This window comes from Lemur catta, chromosome 7, assembly GCF_020740605.2.
Source record: "Lemur catta isolate mLemCat1 chromosome 7, mLemCat1.pri, whole genome shotgun sequence".
NCBI classification, from domain to species: Eukaryota; Metazoa; Chordata; class Mammalia; order Primates; family Lemuridae; genus Lemur; species Lemur catta.
Genome location: NC_059134.1, coordinates 100,169,907 through 100,189,002, shown reverse-complemented (window position 1 = coordinate 100,189,002; position 19,096 = coordinate 100,169,907). Strand labels below are relative to the sequence as shown.

General features: G+C 54.7%; 2 protein-coding genes across 2 annotated transcripts; one reads left to right on the top strand and one right to left on the bottom strand.

Annotated features, from left to right (window-relative positions):
- The first annotated feature begins 5,893 nt into the window (after positions 1-5,893).
- On the top strand, positions 5,894-7,802 carry CST6 (cystatin E/M). Its single transcript, XM_045555981.1, has 3 exons — positions 5,894-6,209; positions 7,179-7,304; positions 7,624-7,802. Exons 1-3 carry the CDS (start codon positions 5,970-5,972, stop codon positions 7,705-7,707), a joined length of 450 nt encoding a protein of 149 aa, XP_045411937.1. The 5' UTR covers positions 5,894-5,969; the 3' UTR covers positions 7,708-7,802.
- Positions 7,803-10,338: 2,536 nt separating this feature from the next.
- CATSPER1 (cation channel sperm associated 1) lies at positions 10,339-19,078 on the bottom strand. Its single transcript, XM_045557067.1, has 12 exons — positions 17,998-19,078; positions 16,788-16,997; positions 16,021-16,134; positions 15,683-15,830; positions 15,283-15,374; positions 15,005-15,148; positions 14,794-14,857; positions 14,551-14,623; positions 14,375-14,435; positions 12,714-12,789; positions 10,655-10,769; positions 10,339-10,503 (listed from the first exon to the last, which is right to left on the bottom strand). Exons 1-12 carry the CDS (start codon positions 19,076-19,078, stop codon positions 10,477-10,479), a joined length of 2,205 nt encoding a protein of 734 aa, XP_045413023.1. The 3' UTR covers positions 10,339-10,476.
- Between the last annotated feature and the right edge of the window lie 18 nt (positions 19,079-19,096).

The window sequence follows — 19,096 nt, the reverse complement described above, 5'->3', positions numbered from 1 at the left end:
TCCATTTATTTTAGTCCTGTTCTTTCTTGAACTGGTAGTTTGAACCAGGCTTGAAGCTAAGATCTTTGCAGACATTTTTTTCTTCCATGATAATCATTCTTTTTTATAGGTGAGGAAACTTGGGACTCAGAGAGGCTAAGTAATTTGCCCATGGACTTGCTGCTGGGAAGTAGCCAGGCTGGTTGAAACTGTAGCTTGGAAACTCATGTACCTGGGAGCCCCAATTTTCTTGGTTGTGTCATTCAGCCTGTCTGAGCCTCAATTTCCGCACTTGGAAAATGAGGTTATTGTGGGGACCCCTTGGAACACTGGCTGTATACTACCCCTCCTTGCTTGGCATTTATTCCTTCATCAGAGCATCGTTGAAGAATGACTCTTACAGTATAAACAAAACAATTTTCCTCATAAAGTTTACTGTTTGGTGACATGAGAGTGACAGATGCTAAGACACAAATACAGAAATTAGGAAAATAGGTTTTCATGATCTCAGGGTACAGAAAAATTAAGTTGATAAATTCAGTTCCGTTAATATTAGAAACTTCTCCAGCCTGAGCAACGTAATAAGACCATGTCTACAAAATATTTAAAACAAATTAGCCAGGTGTGGCACACACCTGTAGTCCCAGTTACTCAAGAGGCTGAGGCAGGAGGGTTGCTTGAGCCCAGGGGTTTCAATTTTAGTATATGTGTTGCTGAAGTGAGCACAAGCCCAGGAGTTTGAAGTTGCAGCGAGCTACGATGATGCTACTGTACTCTAGCCCCGGCCTCTGTGAGGTCCTGTTTCCAAAAAAAAAAAAAAAGCTTAAGAGAGAAAATCCAAAGGACTATATCTAGAGCACATACAGAATTGCAATCAAGAAAAAGGCAGATAGGCCAGGCGCGGTGGCTCACGCCTGTAATCCTAGCACTCTGGGAGGCCGAGGCGGGTGGATCGATCAAGGTCAGGAGTTCGAGACCAGCCTGAGCAAGAGCGAGACCCGTCTCTACTAAAAATACAAACAAATTATCTGGCCAACTAAAAATATATAGAAAAAATTAGCCGGGCATGGTGGTGCATGCCTATAGTCCCAGCTACTCGGGAGGCTGAGGCAGTAGGATTGCTTGAGCCCAGGAGTTTGAGGTTGCTGTGAGCTAGGCTGACATCATGCCACTCTAGCCTGGGCAACAGAGTGAGACTCTGTCTCAAAAAAAAAAAAAAAACAAAACAACAACAATAGGAACTGATACTCAGCTGGTAGGAGGGTACATGGCCATGAATGCTCTGGGAAAACAGTTGGGTGTTACTTAGTAAACCTGACACACCCCTGTGACCCAGCAGTTCCACTCTCAGGACCATGTCTGGAAGACTCTCCCAAACACCTGCATCAGGACCTATGGGAGTGTTCACAGCTGCTTGGTTTATAATAATAGCTCCCAACAGAGAACAGCTGTAATGGCTATCAATACTGGAATAGATAAGTAATTACACATTCATGCCTTGCTTGGGACACTACATGGCAGTGAAAATGAACAAATGGCAGCTCTGTACAACAGAATAATCTCAGTGCTGAGCAGATGAAGCAAAACAAAATAGTGTGATTTCATTTAGGTAATTAAAATGTAAATTCTTGCTTAGGGAATCCCTACTTAGGTGGTAAAACTAGAAGGAAAAGGAAGTAAATGCATATTACAAAAGTTAATAGTGATGATCTCTGGGGGAGGGAGGGAGGAGGGCGTGAAGTGTGAAAGGCTTGGGGTGGGAGTGGCAGTTTCTATTTCTTGACCTGTGAGTTGGTAATACCTACTCTGTAATTATTTGTGAAATTGAACAAGAATGTTCTGGGCCCTTTTCTGTGTATTAGTTACATCTCATAATAGAAGGATAAAAGGAAAACGAAAGACCTAGAACAACTATGTGACAAGTCAGAAACTATATTATTAGTGGGGATGAGGCTTCAGTGCAAGGCTGGGTCTGTGAAGTGTGAGTGGCCCACCCCGGAAGGGACACCAGGTGGCCACAGCAGGGCCCAGCTTGTGCTACAGGCTACTTCCTGGGAGGGTGCTAGTCTGAAGTCCAGACTGGGGGTAACCAGGGGTCTCCCTGGAGTTGCAGACTACTGTGTTTCTGATGTTTTCCTGGATGGGTCCAGGGTCACTCAGAGTGCCTTCAGCCTCAACCCTTGTGCTGTGATGCTGTCACATGAGCCTGGTGTGCTTAGGTGGGGACGTGGCAGGGTCATGGCCTCCCCACGCCTCAGCTGTGATGCTGCTGCTTCGTTGCTGGTGCTCTGTGAGGTAATGGAGACCCCCTCCCCCTCCACGAAGCCCTGCCCGTGGCTCCTGCCCACACTGGTTGCCTGGTTTTGCCTCCTCTGGCTCTGGCACTGGGACCTTGGTGGAACCCTAGAAGTTGTGTGTTTGCTTTGTTTCCTCGTCATTTGCCTTTCCCTGGCTCACCCAAAGGCTTTGTCTCTGGAGGGGCTGGAACCTCCTTCCTCACGTCTTCCTTGGGGCTCAGGCAGTGCCTGTGACAGGTTGGCAGGCCACGGACCCTTTATCTGGGCTCATATTGCAACCCAAATGAGTTCCTGGATCAGTCCTGGGACAGCAGGTGACAAGGACATCTAGAATGTACCTTCTGACAGTGTGACCTCTCGGAGATCCATCCCTGACTCATCTGGCAGGACAAAGGGACCAAGGCCTAAAATGCTGGAGCAGAAAGCAGAGCTGAGTGGTGAAGGGTAGGAGTCAGATTATGTAAGTGTCAGCCCACAGTGCCCAACGGGATGTACCTGGCCACCCACTAGCCTGGGGCATGAGTGGGCCTGGAAGTCAGCAAATATTGACCTAGTGTCCCCCAACCCCACCACCCACTCCACCATCTGTCCTACCCAGTCAGAGCCTGCCCCCCTCAGCCAGTCTAGTTATGAGTGCTCAGAGCCAGCTGAGAGCTTGGGGTGGACCCAACCCATGCACTCTGGGTCCCTGAAGGGATCCTGCTGCTTCTGGAAAAGAAGTAGGGGGGAGGTGACCTGGACCAACACAAGCCCAAGACATCTTCTCTACCCAGCCCAGGGGCAGCCCAGATGGTGTGGAAGGCTCTGGGAAGGTGCTCATGATGGTCAGTCCCCTTCCAAGTTGCCCCCTTCTCTTCAGGGATTGCGGCTCTCTACTGTCACTCCCAGCCTTGACTGATGGCAGCCTTGAAGAGCTAGCTAGGCTTGGTTCTGGGCCTTTCCTCCCTGTGTGATATGGAGCAAGTTGCTTCACCACCCTGAGCTGCAGTCTCCTCTTCTGTCAGCCAGGGCAGGTTGTGAAGATTCAACCAGCTCATCAACGCAAAGCCCCTGGCACTTAGGAGAGCTCCTCCACAGAGGGGAACTTTAGTCACTGTTGGATCACAGATCTTGCCATAAGGTCTCCTTTCTAGGATGTGGTGTGACAGGGAAAGGGGAGCAGAGCCCCAGAGGAGGAAATATCCTCTTCTCAGCTGAAGGTTCAAAGAATGAGGTTTTCGGGGCAGCAAAAAGGCCGAGGAGGACCTGATCCCAGGGCCCTACCCTGGTCATGAAGACCCATCAGGCCAGGGGCAAGAGAGGGGTGCTGTGGGCAACCTGGGTTGGGATGTCTGGGCCACAGCAAAACTGTGGCCAACCTCAAGCTCGTGCTTGGCCCAAGCCTCCTTCTGGAAGCCAGAGTGGTCCAAACAGGATAGAGTCCAGGCTCTGGGAAAGTCCTCCCAGGGATGCCCCACCCCCCAGGGAACCCCCCTGCCCTTCCACCCTGGCACAGCAGACCTCATATCCCTGTAGAGTAACCCGGGACTCACACACCAGGATGTCACTGGCATATGGATGCCACAGCAGGCCCTGTTACTGAGCCATTTCCTCCTTGCAGAAAGAAGGAATCACTGCTTCTGCAGAACTGTTATGAGAGTGAGAGAACCTATGTCAAGGCCCTGGCACAAGTTCTGGAACAGAGCCTAGTAATTGTTAATTTCTCTTCCCCGTCTCTCTATTCTAACCTGCACCACTTCTAGCCATGTGACCTTAGACAAGTGTCCTGACCTCTCTGATTAACATTTTTGATCTTCAAAATGAAGATAATGCTTACTACCCCAGGGTGCTTGTGAGAGTTAGCCAGTGGGTGAAAAGTCCTTGGAAACTTTTAGGTTATGGTGCAAGAGACCCTTTGGCATCAGCATGAAGCAGTGACAGGTAGGGACAGTGCCAGTCAGCTGGGCACCATTGGCTCTTGGTGAGTCAGGGACTGGGCCTTGGCTAGTTTTCCAGGGAGCTGTTGGAGATATGTGTGGCCATGGCTAAGCTCCAAGTGACAGGAGAGCAGACCTGGGGGAGCCCCTTGGGACTGCCTCTCCCACATCGCCCCTGTGTCATGCTGGGCCTCTTCCTCTACAGGATCCCTCAGTTCAGGACCCCTGCTGGGCCTTTCCCACAAACTGGAGTCTGTCCCTTTAAGGCAGACACCTGAGCCCTAAGAAGCCTGTGACTGTTCCTTGGAATGCCAGGGAGGTGGCAGGGCTTGTTTTTCACAGCTGGGCTGAGGGGGGTGGGGTAGCAGACCAGCAGCTGGACTGGGCAGTGACCAGCACTGGCCCAGGTCTCTATGTGAGAAATCACTTCCTTTCGTGGCCCTGGATTCTGAGAGGCCCAGCATTGGAGAGGTACATGTGATATGCTTGATGCCTACTTACACTATTCATCACAACGTCACTACCACTTACTAAGCACCAATTGTTTGTCAGGTACTATAACTAGTACCTCTTCCAAGCCCCAGTTAAGTTGGAGGCTTTAAGCACTGACAAGATCTTAGTGCCCCAAGGATAATACGCACCACACCTGTCCCCCAGCTGCATGTGGATAAAAGTGTGAGCCATGCTGCACTCTGATACACAGATAAGGAATTCCAACAAAATCCAAACTTTTCCCATGCTGACTGCGTCAGTGCTGCTGTTTATATATTAATCATTGGATTGTTTCAAAAACCTTATGGGCCCCCTATTTTGCTGGTACCTCCAGCACATACTCATTGTATCTACAGGTAACCCAGTCTTGAGCCATCAATGTCAGGAGGACCTTAGGAGATAAGAATTGTCACTGTTTTTCAGATGAGAATGCTGAGGCTCTGGAAGGTCGAGGGACTTAGTTAAAGTCACCCAGTCAGTAAAATGGCAGAGCTGGTGTGACAGCCCCCTCCTTCTAACATGTTCTTATCCTTTGGGTTCAGTCTGGTTTAAGAGCACAGAGTTGACTTAGACTGCCAGGGCTCAAAAGCCAGTGTCACCATTTACTATTTACCAGCTGGTGTCCATGGGCAAACCACTTCTCCCTTCTGTGCTGTTTCCCCCTCTGTAAAGCAGGGACATTAGTCATTGCTACTTCACGCTGGCTGTGGGAGTCGGACAGTGCGGGCTCAGTGCAGTAATGTCTCCTACTTACCTGCTGTCCATATAGCACCAGGCCTCTTCTGAGCACTTTTCCTGTATCAGTTCATGGATCCCGCACAACACGCTTTTTACAGAAGAGAAAACTGAGGCAGTGAGAGGTTAAATAACTTCTCCAAGGTCACACGACTAGGAAATGTGGCGATAGTAAGAGCTGGATAATAGCTGCTGTTTGTGGTTCATGCTGGACAGCGCTGCTGTGAACTGTCCCTATAGTGGCACTTGTTGCTGGGGACTGTCCCCATCCTCTCCTTCCCGGACTGGGTGTGTCCTGGATGGCAAGGGAGCCTCGGGGTACACAGGGGCCTGTGTGCTGCCCCCTCAGCCTCGCGAGGGATCTCCCCGAGCCTCGCAGGAGCTGGGGCGCAGGGAAAGCGCGGGCGGCGCGGGCTGGCCGGGCGCTCGGTGGCCTCCAGGCCCCGCCCCAGCTCCGGGCCGCGGGGGCGCACGGCGGGCGTGAGGCGGGGCCGACAGGGCCGCCGAGCCGGTAAAAGCGGCGCGGGCCCCGGGCTGGGCACTGACGACCATGGCGCGTCCGAACCTCCAGCTGTCGATGGGCCTGGCCCTGCTCGCGATCTGCCTCCTGGCGCTGTCCTGCGACGCCTGGACCCGGCCGCAGGGGCACTGGCTGGGAGAACGCCAGGACCTGTCGCCCAGCGACCCGCAGGTGCAGAAGGCGACACAGGCGGCCGTGGCCAGCTACAACATGGGCAGCAACAGCCTCTACTACTTTCGTGACACGCACATCGTTAAGGCGGAGCGGCAGGTAAGCGGGGCAGGGGCACAGCCAGGGCAGAACCAGGGCAGGGGTGGGAGGCCAGGGGCGCTGCCGGGGTGCAAGGTGAAGGGGGTGCCACACAAACAGTCAAAATAACATTTTCCTACAATACGGGGTGCCCCCAAAGTCATCATACATAGGGAAAATGGCCAATTGTAGCTACGATTTCCCAATACAACAGGAGCTATAATTTCCCATTTTCCTATGTAGGGTGACTTTTGGGACACCCTGTATTAAAAAACCGAATTAATGGACCGGGCCTGGTAACTCACGCCTGTAATCCCAGCACTTTAGGAGGCGGAAGCCGGAGTATTGCTCGAGGCCAGGAGTTAGAGATCAGCCTGCGCAACATAGTGAGACCCCCATCTCTACAAAAAATAGAAAAATCAGCCGGGTGTGGTGGTCCCCACCTGTAGTCCCAGCTACTGGGATGGCTCAGGCAGGAGGATCACTTGAGCCTGGGAGTTTGAGGTTGTAGTGAGCTATGATGATGCCACTGCACTCCAGCCCTGGCAACAGAGCAAGACCCTGTCTAAAACAAAACAAAACAAAAAAAACCCGCAACTCAAAAAACCAAATTAATTCCAAAAATCCATAGTGGACAAAATATCTACATTTCAAAGGAACACAAGACTCACTCCTGTGTTGCACAACTCACCTCACTTGCCTCCCATAGTCCCTGCCCTGACAGGGTGCATTGGGGGGGAGGGGAGGCACTTGGGGACAGTGGGCAGCTCCGATGACAAGTCTGCCCAGGCTTCGGGAAGCTGTGTGCAAGTGGGTCTCAGCCTCCGGCACAGTTTAGTCCTCTCCTGGGGATCCTCACCCCAGGGCCAAACCCCAGGCCAGAGTGCTGAATGTGTCCTGGGAGCATGGGACAATGTGGAGGGAGGTGAGAGGTCAGGACCAAGGGTTGTCTCCAGGCAACCCTGACCTGCCCCCACCCTCCGTCTGCAGCTGGTGGCTGGCGTCAAGTACTACCTGACGGTAGACATGGAGAGCACAGCCTGCCAGAAGAACAGGATTGCTGGAGACCACATCGACCTCACCACCTGCCCCCTGGCCGCAGGAACGCAGCAGGAGGTAACAGCCGAGCACCCCTGGCCCCAGCCCTCTGCAGGGCCTCAGACCCTCAGGTCATCCAGCCTGAACTGGTCTGGCTGGACCTGACAGCCTCCAGGCCAGGATGGGGAGTAGCAGGGAAGCTGTGGCTTCCCTGGGGAGTGGGGGAGTTGGCTACAGAGATCTGGGATCTAGCCCCAGCTATCTAACTTGATGCCCTTTGGGCCAGTGACTGCCCCTCTCTCGCCCCAGAGTGGCACTGGCAGGCAGAGGGCTGGCTATTGGCAGTGAGTGGGCCAGGGGTGGGCTCACCTTCCTTCTCCCCCGTATCTCTCCACAGAAGCTTCGCTGTGACTTTGAGATCCTATTAGTTCCCTGGCAGAACTCCTCCCAGCTGCTAAAGCACAACTGCGTGCAGATGTAATAGTCCCCAGCAGGAGTGGGGCAGGGGGCGGGCGGCCTCGGTGGAGGGCATTTCAGGTCCATGGACATCTGTCGCAATAAATTGCCAGCACTGCTTCTTTTGTTGGTTTCTTCTGAGTGCTTCCCCCTTCCTCGTGACACCCCACCCTGTGCTGATGGGCCACCCACACCATCCCCAGCTGAGCTTGTGCTGTCCCAGCCTAGATAGTGCTGAGGGTGCAGGGTTCAGCTCCCAAATCTGGAGTCCCCCGAATACCCCAGCATTGAAGGTAGAGAGGGACAAATCTCCAGAGCCCCCAGACACAGCCAGAGACTCCCAGTGGTCTTAGAGGTAAGTCTTAGAGGCAAAGTCGCAGAAGAGGGATGGTGCCCCAAGACTAGAACAGGGCTGGTAGGGTATCCGTGAGTTCCTTGAGGAGGAGCCTGTGCTCTGTGCCCTCTCAGCACCCTGGAGGAGCTCAGGGGTGGCACGTGGTGGCTTCAGCCAGGCAGGCCCCAGGAGGCTGAGCTCCCAGCCTGTGATTGCTATGCTTGCATGTGGCCCAATGATGGCAGAGCCCCTGCAGGCCAAGAGACCATGAGGGCTGGGACAGTGCCTCTCAAGTCCACACTGTGAGCCACACACCAGAGGGACTCCAAAGCCTTGCCTCTGCAAAGTCCCCTGGAAGGGGCAGGACAGGGAGCCCAGAGGGACAAAGCTCAAATCTACTGCCCACAAAAGGGATGAGGGAATATATTCAATTCAATGTCATTTAAAGAAAGCAATTGCAACCTTTTTTGCACACTTGAATTTGTGGCTGCAATTCATACTCATTATATACACACCTCCACACCCAAAACACAACACACCAGATATATACACACAGAAACACAACACACGCTGAGATGCTGCCAGACACCATACACCCCCCCCAAAACACAAACATAGCCTACAACTCCAAAGCCCAAGCAGAAATGCACGGAAGCAGCACACCCCAGAGAAATAACCTGGAGAGGTACACACAGGCCCCAGACACACAAGCCAAAGACCCGCATGTCACATGCAGAGGTGTTCCTCAGACACACAAGCACACACCCAAACCTGGGCCAACGGCCTTGGGGGCACGAGGTGTTGCACCATCAGGCCCAGGCAGGCAGCCCTTCCTTTGTGACAGGGCCTCACACCCACTTGTGAGCAGCAGCCCGGCTCCCAGACCCTGCCCTCTGCCCTCAGAGGCCATTTGAGGGTCGGCATGGGGAGGAAGGAAATAGATGCTGAATCCCACCGGGGAGTCTGAAAAGTGGAGGGGTTGCATTTGACAGGAGTCAGGGACACAGGGGACAACATCCAGCCCTGCTTCTGCTCAAGTCTGTCAGATGTGACAGCTCATCCAGCCCAGGGTATGTGGGGGGCCTGCTGCTTGGAAGGGCTCCCATGTGCCAGCAAGTAGGAGGCCCAGCATGGGACTGGCACAGGATAGGTGGCAGGAAATGTTTGTTGAATGAATGTGTGAGGTAGGGGGAGGAAAGGCCCAGAGATGCCTGCCAGGTGGCCTCTCCCCCTGGAATCTGTGCCCAAATCCCAGATGACCTTTCATCTGCATGGTCTATTCCTGGGCCCTGGGCCATCCAGTGCCTTCAGCCAGGCAAGGGAGGGAGGTGCTGCTTCTGTCCTGAGGCTCTGGAGGCTCTGGTCCAGCTCAGAGATGGGGGTGGTTGGCAGAACTATCCCCCACCCCTCAGCACCCATTCCTGACTCCCTCCAGCCTGCCCTGCACCCTGGACTCGCCTCTGCTAGACCTGAGACAGCTGTTGTAGATGGTGGAAAATCCCTCCTTGGCTGGAGAACCCCCTGGGCCAGGACTGGGCTTGAACTTGACTCAGTGTTAGGTCTCCAGCACCCAGCACAGGCCAGTGCCCACCCCTGCCACCCTCAGCCGTGGGGACTGGGGCTGTGGACATCCAGCCCAGGCCCAGATTGTAAGTAGGGGAACTCATCTCAGCCCAGGACCAGGCAGCGTGGGGAGCAGTCATAAACCTCATCCCCTGCTTCCATCTCCAGCATCAGGGCCATCCACTCCACATCCCTGCCGGGCCCCCAACCTGGGGCCAGAAGGACTAGAGCAGCCTCCACCCTACTTCCCCTCACAAGGGCTCTGGAGTCTGATCCCGGGCTGGGCTGGGTATGGCAATGACCTCTGACCTCTGGGTTTATGATATCCCCATCGGGTTGGCACTCTTATACTGGATGTTAAGGGTCCTGGCAGGCTGGTGTTCCTGGGCTCTGAGCCCCCATTCCTGGAGACCACTGGTCCCCCAGACCCAGACAACCCTGGGCTGTTCCAACTTGTTCTTTTTCTCCTGACTCCTGGGCCAGGTAGGCCTTCCTCCCCAAAGCAGGGTCACTGCCCACTGCATCCCCTCCTGGCACAGCTGGCACCTGGGCCCAGCCCACTTTCTGCATCACCCCTCTGGTTTCTGCTAATGCACTGCTGGGCTGAGCTAGGATGCTGGGCCCTGGTGCGGCTGGAGGGGATCTGAGAACGGCCCCTCTCCCAGGCAGCACTAGCACACACGCTTGCGTGTGGATACGCACGTGCACAGGTTCCCTTACTCTGTGTCTTGACCAAGCCAGTGAGGACACAGGGCCATCTGGGGTTTTAAAACTCTGTTGAGAACCCAGCTCTGCAGGGCCCAGAAAATTATTCCAGCAGATTTGGGGACTCGTCCCAACCCACCAAGGTGGGCAGCTTGCCAGAGACTGAAGTCTATATCTGGTGTCCTTTGGGGGTCATCTCCTGAAGTCCTCTTCTCCAGCCTGCAGGGGTCGGGGAGGCATGGAGGGTTAGTGAAGGAGCTGGTGCTGGCCTCTGCCCTCCCCAATATCCATGTGACTGTTACTTGGGGCCACTTCTGGGCACAAGACCCCAAGGCTCCCCTTGCCCCTCCCACTGTCCTGCTTGGTCTACCTCAAAGGTGACGTCGACAATCTCATCAATGATGAATGCCTGGGAACGGAATTTCTGCTGCTGATTCTCCACACCCGCCACCAGCTGCAGGTAGTGGAACAGGAGCTCCTGCTGCCTGTGGGAGGGGAGGCAAGCGCTGGGCCCCCTGCCTGCTGGGCCGTCCGGGCCCCCAGAGCCACCCGGATGGCTCTTCTGGCCGTCTCTCCACTCCCCCCGAAACTTACATCACCCTAGACCTCTATTCCCCTATGTCTCCTTTTCCACAGACAGAAAAGCCCCATGTCTGCCTGTGCCATGGGGGCTTCTGGCTATTCACCATTTATCCTCTCAACCACCTATGCCTCCACCTGCCCATTCGTCACCTGCCCACACCTCTCCACGCACCCACCCGCCATCCACCTATCTCCCTATACATTCACCCACTCTTTCCACCCCCACCTGTCTACTCACTTCTCCCTCCACCCCCTCCCTTCCCTGTGTCTCCACCCCACCGTGCTGTGTGCTCAGTCATACACCCAAGCACTCCACCACCCATTCACCCATTTGCCTCCCGCACCTCATCAATCCATCCATCAAAGAACATGGAAAACAACCAACACTGCAACGTGCTCTGAGGACATAGAGATGAACAAGAAACAGTCCTGCCCCAGAGCCGGACAACCCCAGACACACTGTGGTTGGTGCAAACGTGGGTGTGGAGGGGCCTGGAGGAGGGAAACTTCACCAGTGCTGGGGTCTAGAAAGGCTTCCGGAGGAAGCTGAGTTTGAAAGACACATGAGGATTTGCCAGGCTTGGGCAGGGTCCCTGGTGCTCCAAGGTGTGGGTTCAGGAGGAGCATAACTGGGGGGCCGGGGCAGCTTCTGGGAAGGCTGTTTCAGGAAGTGGATGAACTGCAGGTGGAGACACCTGGGAAGGGTCCAAGCAAGGAGCCTGGACCTTACCCTAAGGGGGACAGGAGCTTAAACTCGGGGGAGGAGGGAGAAGGCAAAATGGCACTTAACAAAGACCCCTCCCGGTGGAGGTGGACCAGTGGGGAGGTTTGGAGGCCAGCAAACCCAGAGGTGCCAAGGGCCCAGACCAGCATGGTGGCCAAGGAGCTGCAACAAGGAGGACAGACAGGAGAGTGACCCAGGAGGTGAAGCAGCCAGGATTGGACCTTGGCTCTCCCAACTCTTGGTCACCTGAGCCTGGCATCGGCAGCCAGAGAACATTCCAGGCAGAGAGAACAGCATAGGCAAAGGCCTAGAGGTAGAGAAGTGTGAGCTGTGCTTAGGAAACGGTGTGGGTGAAGCAGACATGTGCCAGGAGTGGCTGCGCCTGCACCAATGCGAGGGAGGTTAGCTCAGCCCTGACCCGAGGGCCCTGAATGCCGGGCCACAGCGCCTGGGCTCGCTTTGCGTGCGAGGAGAGCCCAGAGGATGCCAGCAGTCAGGCCTGCCCTGGGAGCTGGATGGGAACCAGTTTGGACAGGGTAGGGCAGGGCCCAGCTCTCAGAGTGAAGGATTTCTGGGGGGCCAGGCCTGAGAGCCAGGAAGCGGGGGCCTGTACTAAGGACCCCAGTCATGAGCAGGAGTCCCCAGCCGTGAGTCCCCAGCTGTCCTGGCCCAACTGGTTGCTCAAGTGGACAGGAATGGAGGTCGCCCACCTGGCCCCCAGGCCTTTACCCACGCTGTTCCCCCCACCCGCCTCATCATCCCTCCACGTGGCTGAAGTCCACCGATCCTCTGGGGCCCAGCACAGGCCTTTAGCGGTGGGGCCCTCATGGGCAGGGACTGAGTCTGCGTCCTCTTTGGGTCCCTGGAGCCCTCACAGGGCTGCCCCTGACAGAGGTCGAGGATGTTTCTTGAGTAACGGCATGCGCGGAATCCCTGCTGGTGGGCGGTACAGGAACCTCTGGGTGTGCAGGAGCCACTCATGGTCTCCACGTCCCTCCCCCAGGCCAATACACAGGCTTAGTGTATCAGAGGGGCGGGCAAAGTCCCTTCCCTCCCAGCCCGTGGCCAGGCTCCCAGCCCTCTCCCTCAGACCCAAGGCCTCCCCTCTGCCGGTGTCTCTCACTTCTCGGTCATGGCCCCAAACTTTTTCTTCAGGAGCTGCTTCTGCATGGTGCCTTCACTCAGCTCCCCTTCAGACTCTGGGTGTAGAGAAGGGGGAGGTCAAGAAATTGCCTGGATTCGGAGACGGGGTGGGAGAGACCCCATATGTCATGGAGACAGAGGCCAAAGGAGCTTCTGCCCGGGATGCCTCCAAAGAGGCTGCTTCTCCAGGCAGGACGTGTGTGGCAGTTTTGTTTGTTTGCTCATCTATTAACCATTCCTTCTTCTTCTGGTAAAAGTGTCCCAATTTTCCTGAAGGACCACTTCCATCCCTTTTCAAACCACGCTGTCTAGCTGGGGTTGGTCCCACCTCTCACCCCACTCCAAGGACATGTGACTTAAGCCTGGCCAATCAGAACAGCCTATCCTTTTGGCTGCAGTGACTGGTTCAGAATTATGCACAAGGGGGGTCATTTCTGGGACTTCGTTGGGACTGCTAGGAGAAGAGGAGTTCTTTTTCTGCTAGGAGGGCTAGGGATGGCTAAACTGTGAGCATTCAGTACTAGTGTTGCAGGCGACCATTTGCCACCACAAGGGAAGAGCTGCCCTTAGAATAAAACCACACAGAGGGCTGCAGAGCACAGAGATTTAAAGGAGACCAAATTCTGATCATGATTTGAGTCCTGGATCCAGCCATTCCTGAAAGCCCATGTACCCTCAACTTGCTAAGTAATTTGAGCCAATTAATTTCTCTTTTTTTTTTTTTTTGAGACAGAGTCTCACTCTGTTCCCCAGGCTAGAGTGAGTGCCACGGTGTCAGCCTAGCTCACAGCAACCTCAAACTCCTGGGCTTAAGTGATCCTACTGCCTCAACCTCCCGAGTAGCTGGGACTATAGGCATGCGCCACCATGCCCGGCTAATTTTTTCTACATATATATATTTTAGTTGGCCAGATAATTTCTTTCTATTTTTAGTAGAGACGGAGTCTCGCTCTTGCTGAGGCTGGTCTCGAACTCCCAGAGTGCTAGGATTACAGGCGTGAGCCACCGTGCCTGGCCTAATTTCTCTTTTTCATTAAGTTATTTTGCACTGAGTGTCTGTTGCTGATGGAGAGTGCAGGTGAGGGACCAGGTGATCTCACAGGACCTTTAGTTCTCTGGTGTTGATGATCCTAAGAGTGGGATCTGGAGCTCAGATTCTGAAGTTCTGAGAATCCTTAAGCAGGAAGCAAACCAACTGGCTCAAAATCAATTCACCCAGAAAATCAGGGGTGTGAAAACAAACATGTACAGAAAACTTCATTTTTGTAGACTTTCAATCCATGTTGAGTGACTCCAGGCAAGGGTGTATAACCTTGACAAAACCCACAACGGCAGTTGAAACCATCCCATGGAAGGCCAATTGCTATGAACTTTATAAGTTATTAACAGAAATGGGGGTTTAGTGAATTATAAGTTGGCCAATTAGTCTTTTCCCAAGTGGGTCTTTCAAGAATTGACCATCAGTTTAATCAGCATTGGGCAGATTGTCCTAGAGCCCTAAACTCTGAAAGTCCTCCTGAGGCTCAGATTCTAAAACTCTGAACTGAGCCAGGCATTCTGTGCCTGACTGTGGAAGGAGGCTGAAGGCCTGGGGAGATGGGCCCAGCCTGCAGGCAGGGCCGGGGCGGGCAAGGTGAGTACCTGCTTGTTTGAGCTCTGTCAGCAAGTCCTCCAGCAGCTTCTCCTGGACTTGGGTGGCCCTCTGGGAAGAAGAGCCACGGTCCTGCCAGAGTCCCATGCCCGCCTGTCCCTGTAGCACCCTGAGCCTCCCTCTCGTGTTTCCTGATCTGGTCCATCTGCCCAACCCTGCTTGGTACCTCCTGCTTCACTTTCCCTAGGCCTTTGAGCAGTGCCATCTGGAAGTTATCCACCAGGACAGCAATCACCAGGCTGGGGAGGGCACAGAGGGATGCTCTCAAGGAGGAGGCCATAGGAGAGGCCCTGCACCTTCCCTGGGTTCTGTGTGGTTTGGCCAAGGGGAGAGGGCTGGGGTGGAGGTGCCCGGGAGAGGTGGGGGAAGGGGAGGGAAGCTGGGAAGCAGAGCAGGGGTGGGTCCTCACTTGAGGAAGATGAAGTATTGGATGATGATGTAAATCATGAGAATGGGAATGATGTACCAGGCGCCTGGGGGAGAGTGGGAGAGAGGGGGTCCATTCGGCTGTGCTCGCCCGGCCACATCACACCCCTGCCAGCAGATGGGGTGGCTGAGTCTTCAGGGTCTGCCCACCCAAGCAGTTCCCTGCCCTCCCCGCAGCCAGGGGCCTGCCCCACCCTGGGCCCGGCTGTCTATGTAGATGAGGGACCAGTCGTCCAGGGTGAGCATGGTAAAGAGGGTGAAGATGGTGGTGAAGATGCTCTGGAAGCGCTTGGGGTCAGATTTGCGGAACAGTGCCCGGAGTACCACGGAGAAGAGGACTGGCTGTTCAGGGCCAAACCAGGCTCCTAGGTCCTATCCCTACCCCAGGGCCCCGCCCCCCCAGTCCCTGCTCCCCCCACCCCTTCCACTACAGCCCCCAGCCTCATGCCCCTAGCCCCCCAGCACAGGATACAGAGGCAGGTAAACATGAGGATGAGGATGGCTGTGATGGACGGCAAGGACCGAGCCAGGGTCTCTGTCACTTCATGGAGGCTGGTCAGGACGCTGTGGGCAGAAGTGGAGAGGGGGGCCAAGTCAGTGAGGGTGACGATCTGTGCCCAGCAGCCAGAGCTGGCACTGAAGGCAGGAGGCCCCTGATTTGTGGGTGACTTGGGTGAGTCCTGGCCCCTCTCCGGAAAATGAAGAGATTGATCCCACTGGAGTGCGGGAGGCTTATCAGAAGCAGGCTTGGGTCTGCAACCTCCTGACCTCCATCCCTGGGGTGGTCACAGTGGATCCCTGGGGGGCCTAGGCCTCTGTCCCCCTTCCATCGGAGGCCCCATACCAGGGCGGGCAGCCATGGCTGTTCTGACCTCAGCTTCCGCAGGACCCGGATGGCCCTAAGGGCCCGAAGGCTCTTGAAGACCTTGAGGACCCGGAAGAGGCTTAGCTGGTAGATGGAGAAGGAATCAAGCTGCATGAGCATGAAGTCCAGCACAGCGATGATCATGATGAAGAAGTCTGAGGGGACACAGGTGCCTGAGTGTGGCAGGCTCTTGTGGGCCCCTGGCCCGCCCCACAGCCCTCCTGATGCCAACACCCCTGTCCCTGCCCCCTTTCATCTTCAGCCTCCCCCAGACAGTTCAGTGGCTCCCGCCAAACATACAAGCACCCACGCACATGCACCGCACCCGGCCCCATCCCCACCCACCCAGATTGTTCCACGTATCACGAAAATACAAGAAGCCCAGGGCGATGATCTTGAGCAGAGCTTCCAGTACGTAGATACAGAAGAAAATGGAATCCAAGGCCGTGAAGTACCACTCTGTGGGGATACCAGGGGCTCACTCAGGACCACCTCCAGCACCCTTTCGCTTCTCCTCACCACTGGGACCTCACACAAGCCCAAATACCTTGGCTCTCCCTGGCTCTGCCCTAAATGGCTGTGTGACTTAACCACTCTGTGCCTCAATTTTCTTGTCTTTACAATGGGGATAATAAAACTCCACTTGATAAGAGCTGTGGTGAGCATTAAATGCATTTAACGCAGTGCTTAGAATTGAGCCTGAAACAGTGAGCTGTGGCGGGTCCTCTCCTTCACCCTGCCCCATGGCGTTTTAGGGGCTGGCCTTCCCAGGTGTTCCACTCTCACCCCCCTGCCCGGGGCCTTCTCCTGGGGGTCTCCTGCCCTTCCCGCAAATCCTGGCTTCCCCTCACCCTTCCCGCCTAAAGCAGCATCTTCAGAGTGACGCGCCCCCTGTCGGCTGTTGCCGCAAACAGCAAGCCGCTAGTTCAGTCAATGTTGGAATCTCTGGCCTGCTGACCTCAGCAGTATCTTTCTGAGCCTCATCTCTAACACTGGGCGAAGATCAAGCGAGCTAAGTTATATAAATGGCTGGTCACTTGATCAGGCCCACAGGAGGTCCTGGAACAACATCAGTGGGCTTCTCCATGTCAACGGAGCTCCCTGGCTCTTACCACCCCGGATCTCCACTTCGGCGAAGGTCTGGACCACAAGCATGACAGTGTTGAGGCAGATGACAAAGAAGATGAAGACTTCAAAGACCAGGGAGTGGGTCAGGTTCCAGATCATTTTCCGGAATTCCTCAATGCAGTAGCTTAATTTTTCCCACAGCCAACGGCTCCAAGTGTGCATCCTCCTGTGGGCCCTCTGGGACCGGCCGCCGGCTGTAAGAGGGCCAGAAAGTCAAGTCTGTTCAGATGGGGACATGGGGGGCCCAAGCACCCTCCCAGACAGGGTCAGAGTTCATCATCATTCCTGCTTGCTTGCCTGCCATCCACTAAGTGCCTCTATGCTAGCCTGTGTTGGTATTGGGGCCACAGGCCCAACACCTTCCATGGGAGGTGCCAGCCTGTTTGGGAGCTGGAGTTGGCTTGAGTGGATCCTGAGAGCTCCTGCTCCTCACCTCCATGCCTTTCTTTGCTCACATGGCAACTTACACATGGAAAATCCCCCTTCTCAACACCCTATCCTCTTTGTAAACTCACCCTCTCCCTTTAAGATCCTGCTGAAACATTCCCTCTTCCAGCTGCCTTTCCTGTCTGCATTCAATAAGACACTCACCCTCTCTGCGTGTTCGTGAGATTGTTGCCATGTTTACTGAACTACTGGGAACCAAGTTTGGGGGATTGTGAGTTAACAGGCAAGGTCTCTCCCTGCCCTCCAGTAAGGTCTCATTCAGGCACTAGCTCCTAGGCTCTGTCCTCATGCAGCTCCCAGTTTAGTGGGAGAAATGTGGACAGTGGTGAATGTTCTCAGGTGGAGGAGGACAGGACCCTATCACTGGATGGTTTGTGATTGGTTAAGTGGCCATCCCTAGTCTTGGAGCTCTTTGAGGGCAGCAACAGTGTTGGATTTTTCCTTGTGCTGCCAGAGCCCTGACAGGCTATGTACCCATATTCATCAAGAGTCAGTGTATGAGAAGTGAATGTGTGAATGAACAAAGCAGTGACTGAATCACAAACATCTCGTGGCCTGAAGAGGTGTATAATTCAAGGAATAAAAGATGGGATGATGAACAGTCAGGAGAGTGAATAGCCAGTGAACTACATATGCAGGTGAGGGTCAAGCCTCATGATCTGTGGAAGGTCAGCGTGGGGGCTGGGGCAGGTTTGGAATCTGGGCCAAGGTGTGGGAGTTGGGGTGTGGGGCCTGGGAAAGACTCACTTTTGCGCTTCTGAAATTGTTCATTTTCTGTGTCCCAGCTTACTGAATCCTTGGAGGAGGGATCCTTAGGAGGAACTTTGCTGGAGAGCTGGGAGCCAAGCGAGTAAATTCTTGAGAGGGCCTGAGTTATGCTGGAGGCCATGCCTCTAGCTTGTGCCTCACCAGGTGGGTGGGGTGTCTTAAAAGAAATGGCAGAGCTGAGGGAGTTCAGAACCAGGCTGTGGGTCTTGCCTGGGATAGAGAGTTGGGAAGTGACCTGAGGGTACTCCCTGTATTGGTGATTACTGTGAGAGTCATCATAACGATGCAAGCCATGGTGGTGCTCTCTGTTGCGGTGGTGGTCTTCACGGTGGTGGACTTTGTGGCGGGAACGCTCGCCACGGTGGAGCCCAGCATGGTGGGAAGTCTTGCTGTGGTGGTAGGACCCATCGTGGTGGGAGGATCCACCACAGGAGTACTGGTACAAATTCTCATCAAGTGGTTTGGGCCCACCATAATAGTGGGGCCTGCCACGGTGGTGAGACCTGCCATAATGGTGGTGTCTGCCATGGTGATGAGACCCACTGTGATGGGATCCAACATGGTGGGAGTACTCAGTGTGTTGGGAACCAACATGGAGGGAGGACTCACCGTGGTGGGATCCAACATGGTGGGCCCCACTTTGATGCATCCTGCTACTATGGTGGTGCCCATCATTGAAGTAGTCCTCCCCAAAGGCATCATGGGAAGAGACAATGCCATGAGAGGCAGCTGGACCAAGGGCTGTGGGGCTGTGGGCTCTGCCATGATGGAGGGCCTCACCGTGGTGGTGAGATTGGGAGGAATGGTAGGAGGAGGGTTTGTCTTGGAGGTCTTGGAACTCACGAGAGTGGTGAGATCCATCACGATGGTGGAGTGTGCCATGATGGTGGGACTCACTGTGGTGATGGGCCACCCTGTAGTCAGGGGACTCATGGAGGCGGTGAGCTCCACTGTGGCCTGGCCTGTGGTGTGAGGATGATGAGTGAGGCTGAGAGAACATGTCCAAGTTATTGGTGTCTGCCTCATTTTGAGCCTTTTCAGACATTGAGGTTTGATCCATGACTGTGCCGGGAACCCT